Consider the following 11,686-nt stretch of genomic DNA (forward strand, 5'->3'; position numbering starts at 1 on the left):
ATTTATTCAACAGTTTGATGGTTTCTATCCCAGGACTCGTTCACTAAGTTTGGATGTTCACAGAACAGCTGTGGACCACACGCGTCTTTTCCTACCGAGTTTAAAATGTGTTGACACTTCCTACTTTAGCTTAGATGATAGCTGGAGCTAATGCCGCCTTCAAGGACTGTCGGGATTTGTACAGCTGCGGTAGTGTATTTGAGGCTGAATTTTGAATACGTTCATTAAATATTTATAAAGAATTCAGTCTATCCCACCCTTTCTTAAATATCTTACCGTATAAGTATTTTATTCTTGCAAAAAACTCTCCTCTGAGACATTAGGAATTAAATAGTTAATGGCAGTTATTATTACGTAGTTATTATTTGGATGAAACAGCAGCAGAAACAACTGAAGCAACTACAGGAGCAGTCGTGACGCACACTGGGCTGGAGATCGGGAGTTTTACGAGGAGTCCCCGAAGGCAGCATATGCTGTCCCGCAAAGTTAGCTAGCAATGGAGGCAGAGAGCCGGTAGAGGAGGAGAGGACCGCAGCATCATCCTCACACATCGCCATGAGAGCAGCTGAAGCATAGAACCCAGAACCACGCGACGGGGGAGGACTGACTGTGACGACAAGTGAGTGAACAACATGTCCTCCGTGTGTCTGAGTGAGGGATGTGGAAAGAAGCGGCTGTGTGTTATGTGACCCGCCAGCAGCAGATGTTGATGGAGCAGCAGGACAGAGGGGCTCGGCCTGCCCCTTCACCACCGCTGGATGTGCGTGATACACGTGCACCAGCAAATGTGCAGATGTTATAAACGATGTGACTCATCGTATGTCCGGTCGGATAGCACTGAGCCCTCAGGATGTCATGGCAATGACAGTTATCAATACTCAGTCTTCTCTTGATGCGTTACTCAGCATTGGGTCACCAGACAAAACCAGTGGATAGATTGTTTCTCTGTATTTATATATAGGTTCTCTTGTCTTGATGAACACTGCAGGTTATTGTCACTCACCCATTCATTCATACAGTGCATCTATGGGCAGCACTTTTTCTAAGAGGGGCAATTCAGGGTTTAGTGTCTTGCCCCAGGACACTTCATCATGCAGATGGGAAAGATTGGGATCAAACCATATACCGTAGAGGTCAACCGCTCTACCCTCTCTACCACAGTATAAGAAAATCTAGGTCCTAAGCCTGATGTTATTTCTAACCTTGTTATTCCTTATGTGTAACAGTAAATGGTCTTTTCATCCGGCACAGAATTCTTTACTATCTTCTGCGTGACACACTTGTGTGAGCGCCAGCACTTCACTGTACATCCAACGACATGACAAGATGTCCTGAAGTGCTTCACCACCAAAATATTGTGTTGTTTTCACATCTCATGCACGTGATGTGAGTTCATCTGCAGGTGCCGAATAAAATCCCAGAAAGACTAGTGTTGACATTGCTCCTTATTCAACAGAAATCTCCAACACAAAACTGTATTTATATAACAACTTTAGAAACAATAACAAGATGCTTTACATGTTTAAAAATAAACAATTGAGGGCAACACAACAGGAAACGATAAAAAAGCTATTAGAAGATCACCTACCATTATGTCACAAATACAAAAATAGAAAGTGTTACAAATGAGAAAATGGTAAAAGCAAGATAAAATGATGAAAATAGAAAGAACAGAACCAGGAGAAATGACAATGTGTCTTTCAGAAAGATTCAAAAGAGTTAAAGAGTTTACCAGACAGATCTCCTCAAGGTGATTGTTCCAAAGAGAGTGAGCCCTGACAGAACTGATCGCCTTAAAATGATGTGAGAAGTATGGCTTCTGCATTGTAGACCAGATATAATTTATGTAGTTTAGAATAATCTGAGTTTGTTTTTGTAATATTTAAATACATTGTGTTAATAATTTACCATTTGAAGGTCAAAGTCGTATGGATACTTAACATTATGGAAGCTGGCTAAAGCGAGCATCAGTCCTGCTTGAAATTAATGAAACAGTTATCAAGATAGATCAGTCAGAGCGGCCAACCAATCAGTTCCAGGCTGATTTGGATGTGAGGGTTGTTCATTGTTGACACACTGCCACTTGTTTCTTATCTCTGTCTCTGTAGAGATGAGCCGCTACTGCTCGGACAACAACAACTTCCCCTATGACAACAACGTCCTGGTTTTGGACATGGTGCTGGGCTCTATGTGGGGAGTACCCCAGCCCATAAACTGGGACAACGTCGCCAAGCTGGTCCCAGGATTCACTCCCAAGGAGGTAACGTCAATGTCGGTTGACTGTGAATGTTTCCATCCATACACCAATCATCCCATGACATAGTAACACAAATGTGGACAATGCTGTGATCTTGCAGTGTGCCCGTCGATTTGAGGAGCTGAAGAACACAGGGGGGTTCCCTCATGTCGACAACCAATGTAATACTCTGACAGAGGGAGGTACCTCCTCTTCAAATGGCCTGTCTATCCTGCTGGACACTGGGGAGACGGTCGACTCAGGAGACAGCCAGAGCAGCAGCAAAGTTACAGGTTGGTCAGTGACAGACTGAGCAATACAGATCTAAAAAAACCTTGTTTAGTTTCTTTTCATGACACATATTTTCTTTTCTGCTCTTACAGTTTAGGGTCATCTAAGGAATAATTTAAGTAATTTAATATAGATGATGTCTTTCAGACTCAGATCGTTTCTTTTTGCATGAGAAATCACTACTAGAACATCCAGATGATTTAGATTCGTTAAAATGTATATCAGTAGTTATGTTATTGATGGTTTTCTCTTTTTGGACGTCCAGGCTCTAAATCGACGCTCTCAGGAAGGGTTGGGGGGGGTGTGGAGAAGAAAGAGAAACGAGTGTCAGTAGATGAGGACGACCGACCTCAGAAGCCAAGAGAGTAAGTGGTAGTAGTTCCTAGTCCTTACAAGGTGCTGCTTTCCAGAGCAGTGAAGCCAGCTAAACTAGATACAAGTGTGGATTGCTCAAACATACAGATCTGCTTTAAGTGAAACTCACCCCCTGTCCACTTGAAAATAGGATTTTAAAAGTCTGCAGGTTTACATATTTAGTATGTAAACCTGCTTAGCTGAACTTTATTTAGTAGAATGTTTTAATGACTGACTCTATTGCAAAAAATAGATGCATACTTTTCTTCCCACAGTCCCAATATGGTCATCCATGTGTGTGATGAGACTAAGAACCTGAAGCAGGACTTCACCTGTCCCAGAGATCTTCTCGTCAAAGAGATGCGTTACTTCGCTGAGTACTTGTCTGTGGACGCCCAGAGATGGGAGGAAGTGGACATCTCAGTGCACTGTGACGTGCAGATCTTCGACTGGCTCATGAATTACGTCAGGAGGAACTCCGCAGGAGAGGGAAACAGGGACAAACCCCGGCTCGGTAAAATTCTCCAGAAAAACTGTAAAACAACATCAGACACAACGTTATTCCTCATGGCAACGCCTGAGCTGTCACTCATAGCACCTGTCGGTGTGAATCAGTGGACGGTGCTTGATTTCTTGGTTGGTCATGTGGTGTGTGTGTTTGCTGGGCCACTGGCTGTGTGTTCTGTGTTGTGGGTCGGTTGTGGGGTTTGCTTGGTTGGTCATGTGGTGTTTGTCCATTACAGAGCCCAGCAATGTGATCTCAATCCTGATCTCCTCCGAGTTCTTGAAGATGGATACGTTAGTAAGTGTTGTGACGCTTGATGCCAACTGTGTCGTTGTCCTTCGGGCCCCTTGTTTTTCAGATGCAATGCAGGGAATTATTCTTGTAAAATTTCTCTTTTCATATTTACATTTATATTTATAATACAAAGAATTGTGTGTTTTGCATCTTGTAACCTCTCCTGAAACAGGAAAAACAAGAGACCCATAGATAGTTGATGTTGCATGGATGTTAGTGTTAGAGTAGATTTTATTTTGCTTCAAGGAGTTTAAGTAGAGGAGCTAAAACTGTAGCAGTGTTGTTTAATGTGTTTGTGAAGGTGGGATCATATGAATGTTACGGTCCAAGTCGAAGGCTCTTGTAAAAGCGGTTTACCTTTTTTATTGCTTAGGTGGATGAATGTATCCAGTACTGCTACAAATACATGAGCGCCATCGTGGCTACACCCTGTAACATGAACTGCATCAACAGCAACCTGGCCACACGCATCGCCGAGTTCTTCAGCCACAACGAGGCGGACGACATCAGGGACAAAAAGGACAAGTTCAAGAGGTGAGTGTAAACAACCTACACAGTGTTCAGTCAGTGTGTGGACAGTGTTTGTGTGGCTGAGCTCAGTGAGGAAGACAAACAGCAGAGGAGGAGACACAGAGAAATGACTCCTGTTCACAAGTAAGTGACATGACAAGTGTTTGAAAAACAGCATATTATCACAACTATCGTTCCTGAGTTGATTCTGTTGTTTCAAAAAACAATCACCACTTAGTCATGTTATGCAGAAAAGCAGGGGTTGGATACTGGGGAATAAGTATTGGAACAAGAATGGCACTCTGTAGAGCACGTAGCTCGGCCAAGGGCCAATAGTCCCGATAATTAATCTCTGGGACATTTGTTAAAATGTTAAAAGACACTTTCTATCTTGCAATGTCAAAGAAAGGGAAAAATAAAAATCCTGTTCTGCCCCCTGATCCAGATCTTTGCCAAAATTGAATGGGTTCCTTCTTGAACCATGACCAATGCTCCCACTAAGTTTCTTGGAAATTCGTTAAGTGTTTTTTTGCGTAGTCGCGGTGATAAACAAATAAACAAACAAATTCACAGACAGGGGCGAAAAAAGAACCGCCTTGCCAGTGGTAAATATATGTATATATATAAATATATATATATATATGTATGTATACAGCCATCTGTCAGGAGAATCTGTTTACTGCTTTAAAAGTACCAATACAACGGTGGGAAGATACTCAATGTCAAACTGATGATAAAACTCTCTCTCTACACTCACTCTGTACAGAAATATAATATTTAAAAAATGACAAATTATATATATGAATATTTATTCCTATAGCTTTAAAAGTGACTCACTCTCGAAACTTCGCTATTTTGAAGCAGTTTTTAGGGCCCGAGCACCGAATGGTGAAAGGCCCTATTGAAATTGTAAGGATTATTCTAAGCGTAGTGAATTGGCTTTTTGAGGGCTTCAACGTGCTCAAAAATCTTTGGAAGTTTGCAGTAAATTAGAAAGTGGTGAAAATGTACGTATTCTGGAGTATTTGGAAATGGGCGTGGCAAAATGGTTCAACAGCGCCACCTGGAACGCAGGCCCTAGGATTCCACATAACCGATTTTCACCAAAATCGGGACAAAGGTGTATCGTGGTGGACAAGTGGCAGAAACTTGGACTATGGGCAGAAAAGGTCTCTGGTTCGTCTCTGGTTCGCAACAGACTTGAAATCGCCTGTGCTCGGGTCCGTTAGTGCTCCAACGTAGCCCTATTTTTTTTAAATATTAAAACGTAAAGAAATAACAATCAACAGAAAAATCATGTTTCAGTAAAATGGTTGAAGTGGTGTATAATGTGATCAGTCGACAGTGTGTGGAGTCTGTTCTGCACTCAGAGTGTATTTGATTGAACGTTAATCAACAGCCATTTCTCACAGCATCTGAATGGCATCGAGAAGTTGATACAACAGCACTGTGTTTGAATTAAATATAGGTCTATATTCGTCTCTGCATTACAGTGCAGTAGCAAACAATGTTTGATTGTTTTTTCTCTTTATTTCCTTTCACCTTAAAAGCAAGTTGTTCCAGAAGAAAATCGAGCGTCTCTTCGATCCCAGCTATCAGAGCAGAGATTCACCGGGCAACGCCTCAACCCTCTACAGGTGAGCAGGAAGCTTCTTTGTTTCCTCACGTTTCCTTCAGTCTGTTGCCTTAATTATTTTGACTGTTATTGTGTGTCGTACGTGTGTTGGCTCCCAGGTGTGGTTTGTGTGTGAAGATGCTGACCAAAGACACAGAGAGGAAGATTTGTTGTGTTCCAGGGAAAATCAACGTCGATGCTCAAGGAGAAATCATCTATACCCACACAAGGTTTGAGTAGCACTCGTTCATCATGACTCCGGTTCACATGTATGAGGACATGATTCATGTTATTGTGTGTGTGTGTGTGTGTGTGTGTGTGTGTGTGTGTGTGTGTGTGTGTGTGTGTGTGTGTGTATCTGCAGACAGAGGAGTTGGGACGTGCATGATTACATTAGTGGACTATATGAGGAGCTCAAGTCCTGGGTCCTGGTTTACTGGAGAATCTGGGGTACAATCAACTACCTCACCTGCTCCCGGTGCCAACAGGTTAGTGTGTGTGTCTGTCTGTGTGTCTGTGTGGGTTTTTTCAAATGATCAAATGAGGAAGTTAAGAGTGTGAGGTGAACATTTGAGATTTATTCTATGAATCTGACATATTTATCATGTACATTTTGTGTGTGTGTAGTTGTTTGTCTGTGCAGAGCTGACCCACTGCAAGTACCATCAAGACAGTGTTCTGTACCCTGGCCCTGGTGCTGAGAAGGGCTTGCATGGTGCAGGAGTTTATCCCTGCTGTAACCAGAGGGTTCTCCGCTTTGACCCCACTGGAATGCCCAAGGTATGGACCACAATTCAATGGAAACTAATACAGTGCCCATTCTAAACGGGCCTGTTTGGAATGTGCCGTTGGTTTGGCCTGTGGTGATGCTGGTCACAGGGTTTCTTTGTGATATTGTAAAAGTGACCTGCAGCAGAAGAGCCCTGCATGCTGCCGCACTAAGAGCTGTTCAGCTGTTTGTTCAAATGTTATCACAATTGCGTGTTCAAATTGCACAACAGTTGACACTGCACTTCACTGGACCCATTCATGCCGAGTGTGAAGACATCAAGTTGAACAGTGTTGATATATGCGAGCTACAGACTGACAGAGATTGATAAAATAAATCGACTTTGTTGCTTATAAATATTTGCATGTTCAACAAATCAAACCACGTGCTTTTTGCAGTCTCATCATATGATTAGTAAAACAGGTGGACTCAGTAATGGCTGCCCTGGCAGTGTTTAATATAACTGTCATTTTAACTTGTGATTTTTCTTGCTGCTCATTTATTCATGTCTGCAGTCAGCGTCTAAGCTGTGAGCAGTTACCTTTGAAACTTGACTTGTGGTCTGCTGCACATTCCAACTGCAAATGTCTGTACGAGTGGAAAAGAGGAGGACACTCAGTTACTTTGACATAAACCCTGAACATGGACGTTTTTTAGTGCTGCTTCAATCTGCTGCTGCGTTTGCTGCGTCGGATTCTTGTAAAAGGAGGAAATCATCAAATGTGTGTGTCTGTGTTTGCAGGGCTGTAAGATGCGGGACCACATAGTGAACCTACCTGATGAAGAGAACTGTGATGAGGTGACCTCAGCTCAGACCAGAGTCCTCAATGACCTGCTGCTGCACAGAGACGCAGTGTGTGTGTCCAACACACCACCGGTAGATGGGTGAGCAACACTTCTTCTTTTTCTCCCAGCGTGTATTTGTGTGCATGTTATTGTTTTAAAGCAGTGTTGATGTGAGAGGGTAATACAGTCCTCTGATGATGTGTGTGTGTGTGTCAGTACTGAGGAGAGTCCGTCCACTGCCGAGAAGGTTCAGGACTGTGATGTTCTCTTGGAGCCAACACTCCTCGGACCTCTGAGAGGAGACGGCAGCACAGTAAGTCTCCCTCTCTCTGTCCGTCTGATGCTTTTCATCTGTTCACCTTTGTGTCTCTACCTCGGTTCTTTTCCTCCCTCTGACCTCAGCTACTTTCTCTTTCTTACCAGTTTTCCCTCTTGAAAAACTGGAGTCTGCAGCTGGTAGGACTTTTCCCCTCATTCCCTTCATCACACTGTGTCTGCTTCTAACCTGGGATCGTTCATTTTGTTAGAAGGGAACTCTAGATGGGTTCTTTTACCGATTAGTCAAAATGTCGGCTAATGTCAGTTTCATCAAGCAACTGAGTTTGGTATGTGTGTGACCTCTCAGAGGCACCAGTCTCTTCTGTCAGAGGACGAGGAGTACACCACGGGGTCAGAGGTCACTGAAGATGAGGTGGGGGATGAAGAGGAGCTGTCCAAGAAACAAGGTGAAATAACAGTGTACTTTTATCCTGATGCCAAAATAAGTATTAATTGATTTTTTGATAGATGAAATACAGGCAAGCTTTTCTTTGGTATTTTACTCTATACTTGACTAGAATAATAACTTATAGCCACAATTAATATTATTCATATTTAACTTTCTGTTTAACCATTTAAGAATTTAAAAATCACAACTTTAACTTCACTTCTCCTCATCAGAAGTTAAAGTATTGGTTTGACAAAAATACCTTAATGGGTAGCAATTAAGATTTTTACTAACACAAGTATACTGTCATGTCATACATACAAGTAATCTCCCTTGCCTCTTCACAAATGTCACGTTTGTTGGTGTTTCAATGAATTTTGGTTCAATTGACTCAAGCAGCAGCTTTTCTTGAACACAGAGTCCTTGTTGTAGTTTAAATGATTTAACTCTTTAGAGCACTTCATCACTGTTCTACTCTCACTCTGCATTTTATCATTTCATTGTTTCAGTCTTTGTATTTTGAAGACTGGAAAATAAAACAGTTGCTGTGATTGTCCAGCAGGTGGCGTCAGATGCTGTTGATATATGTTTGGTTTCTCTCTCTCTCCAGCTGCTAAGAGGGCAAAGAAGGCTCACAGACCTCTGAAGAAACAAATGTCCTCTCCCAACTTCCAACGCAAAGACAAACCAGAGAAAGTGAGTCAGTGATTTCATTAATATTCAGTCCACACTCCTCAGTCCCCTGCAGAGGGAAACCTGGACGTGTTCACTGCTTTGGTCTTTAATTCAGTGTCAGGAAGCTGAACAGAGAAAGTTCTGGAACAGGGTGTGTCAAATATATGTTTTAACAGTATTTTCACTTACATTTGACATGAAGTTAGATATACAATATTAGTATCAGGGCCATATGAAGAATTCATATTCTGAGATTTCGAAAAGAAAGTTGTAATATTACAAGAATGAAGTTCTGATTTAATGAGCACAAGGCATAATATTCTATGAATAAAGAAAATTTTCAGGAAATAAGCAGCAAGGAGAATTTGTGCTCAACAGAGTTTCACTCCTTCTGCCCATGTGACCACTGGTTTCTTGCACAGTGAAGTCCTGATACTTATAATATGTATGTATTTATTTTGGGAAACTTAACTAAAGTATAACTTAACAAAATGCAACATATTCCTCTCACAAATGTACTACAATTATTCTTTCAAATTTACGACTTTTTTCCCATTATATTACAACTTACATGTGGCAAATTAACAACTTTATTCTAATAATATTACAACTTAATTCTCGCTAATGTACGACTTTATTCACATAATAATATGACTTTATTGTTGCAAATTTATGACTTTATTCCTGTAATAGTAACATTTAACTCACGCAAATTTACAACTTGACTTTTATAAATATTGTGACTTTATTTTCCCTTTTAGTGGCCCAATATACAATATACATGAAGTTATTTCAAGCAAAATAATTCATCTTGAAAGAATTTTGACTCACAGTTGTCTCTTATATTTCTGCATGTTTGCTCTAAAACATCTGCCTAAAGTGACACAGTTGACAAATTCAATCACAAACTGCATTTTAACTTCTTCTTGTTTATTCCTGCTCAAACAACACAGAGCAGCTGGAACAGTAGTTTACGCTTTAATTTCTGAAATCCGGACCTCTTTTGTTTTTCTTCCCTTGCAGTCACAGACGAGGGACAACACACCTTTCGTGTGAGTTCATCCGCAAACACCATCCTCCTCACACACATTCCTCTCACACACTTGTGTATCTGACGCTGTTAGTGCTGCTTCTCAGTGCTCCTGTCGGCCGTTTGAATGAGCTGTGCCTGACGCTGGTGCCTGTGGTGTGTGTTTTGCAGAGTGAGCGTTCAGAGAAGTAAGTGGGACAGCTCTCGCTCCATGCGCTACAACCAGGACGCTCAGAGAGAAGAAGGTAAAGGAGGCGTCCACAGGAAGTCAATGTTATAATACTTCTATACTTTTAGGCATGTCAAGTATGTATTATATATTCATAGCAGAATGAGTCCTACTTGATTATTTTATTATGACATTTACAACTGTCCAGTTGTGGTTAAAGTTACCTCACAAAACATGTATGTGGCCAAATACACACAACATGTCAGGAACGCAGTGGGAAATCCTTTCAAGCTTGAACCTTGACTTCACTCACTCTGATCTCTGTGGTCTCTGTGTTCACTTCACTGTGACGTTAGGTTTTGTGAATTTATCAGGAATGTGAGTTGGGAGTTTCATTACATCTGGCACAAACATTTACATGAATATTTCAGTTTTAGAGCACATCACTTGTGATCTTTGGAGAAACTGCTGGCCGACTTTTATTCAGAAAATTTCAGGCTTTTGTTTCAGTTTAGGCAGAAACAAACTTTTGGAAACATTCATTGTGGAGATAGAAACGTATTCAATCAATAAGTATCACATTACAATTTTCATCAATAGCAATAAAGCAAAGGTTCATTATAAATCGATACAATACTTAAGCATTGTGTAAGCACGGTGAGGAGTTATAACATATAATTGACTGTTATGTTGTGTTTAGTTGTTTATCAAGTTTTTGTCATTTTTTTTATTTTTAAACCACAAACCTACTCAGGAACTTCACACTGAAAATATTATACTTGGACATTTATCGTGATAATTATCGATGTCAACTGACATGAACATTTTTATCTTGATCATATTTCTGACTATATTGTAAAGGTCAAAGGTCAATGTCAGTTTGACTTCACGACACTGTTTTTTAAATAACAAATACAAAATGCACTAAGAACATTTGATTAAATTCCTTGAAGGTCTTTACTACTTATTTAGAGAAGAGTAAGACATAAATGTAAACTCTGACTGTTTAGTTCTACTCATTACTGTTTTATCGTCTCTATGAACCAGACCAGCGTCGCATGGTGGAGATCATCGGCCACCTGACGAAGACGAGGTTTGGAGACGAGGAGCAGAGCAGATCTAAGGACACTAAAGAGGTGTGTGTGTGTGCCTGTGTGTGTGTGTGTGTGTGTGTGTGTGTGTGTGTGTGTGTCTGCTGATAGATACGGTATGTATGGCAAGTCATCACATGTGTAGAATCACACTGCTGCAGGAAATGTGACCAGGATTTATTCACAGCATGAGGTTGTTGTTGTCAGCACAGTTGTTCTAGTTGTTGCAGCTGCCTGACGTTGGATTGTTTTTGGACTGTGTGCCTGTTTGTGTGTGTGTTATTGCAGCCGGCAGGGGGAACCTACTCCAGATTGGAAGGGCAGTTTAAAAGTACATCTCAAGCCAGACAGAGTTCAGAGAAGACACCCAGGTTAACACACACGGACACACACACACAAACACATATGTGTACATCTTGTATGTCATAATCTGACCACATCATCTTCTGCCTCTTCAGATCTAAAACTCGCTACGCTCAGATCCGGACAACGTAAAGGAACCGGTGGGAAGAAGGCCTCTGGGCTGATGAAAAGACAGTTCAGAAGAAACGAGGAAGAGGCGAGATCTTCCTGTGTGGAGGAAAGTAACTTCCTATCGGCAGCCCCCTCCAGCACGGCCACCTCTTATAACTGTGGACCATCCTTTCACACTTAC

General features: G+C 41.3%; 1 protein-coding gene across 2 annotated transcripts; it reads left to right on the forward strand.

Annotated features, from left to right (window-relative positions):
* Positions 1-483: 483 nt before the first annotated feature.
* On the forward strand, positions 484-11,686 carry sanbr (SANT and BTB domain regulator of CSR). Of its 2 annotated transcripts, XM_053436497.1 has the most exons (21): positions 484-619; positions 2,109-2,260; positions 2,358-2,529; positions 2,793-2,892; positions 3,157-3,395; positions 3,625-3,683; positions 4,054-4,214; positions 5,741-5,827; positions 5,925-6,035; positions 6,170-6,293; positions 6,433-6,585; positions 7,317-7,459; positions 7,577-7,673; positions 7,784-7,816; positions 7,986-8,085; positions 8,677-8,762; positions 9,765-9,793; positions 9,943-10,016; positions 10,988-11,076; positions 11,320-11,402; positions 11,490-11,686. In XM_053436497.1, exons 2-21 carry the CDS (start codon positions 2,111-2,113, stop codon positions 11,524-11,526), a joined length of 2,127 nt encoding a protein of 708 aa, XP_053292472.1. In that variant the 5' UTR covers positions 484-619; positions 2,109-2,110; the 3' UTR covers positions 11,527-11,686. The 2 variants fall into 2 exon arrangements, with proteins under 2 accessions (XP_053292472.1, XP_053292473.1); XM_053436498.1 differs by lacking the exon at positions 7,784-7,816.

This window comes from Pleuronectes platessa, chromosome 12 (assembly GCF_947347685.1).
Source record: "Pleuronectes platessa chromosome 12, fPlePla1.1, whole genome shotgun sequence".
Taxonomy (NCBI): domain Eukaryota; kingdom Metazoa; phylum Chordata; class Actinopteri; order Pleuronectiformes; family Pleuronectidae; genus Pleuronectes; species Pleuronectes platessa.

Excerpts from the sequence above, each read along its gene's own strand:
- sanbr (XM_053436497.1), top strand. The coding sequence starts at position 2,111 with ATGAGCCGCTACTGCTCGGACAACAACAACTTCCCCTATGACAACAAC. Across the intron at positions 7,460-7,576 it reads AACACACCACCGGTAGATGG|TACTGAGGAGAGTCCGTCCA; the intron begins GTGAGCAACACT and ends TGTGTGTGTCAG. Across the intron at positions 11,403-11,489 it reads AGTTCAGAGAAGACACCCAG|ATCTAAAACTCGCTACGCTC; the intron begins GTTAACACACAC and ends CTGCCTCTTCAG.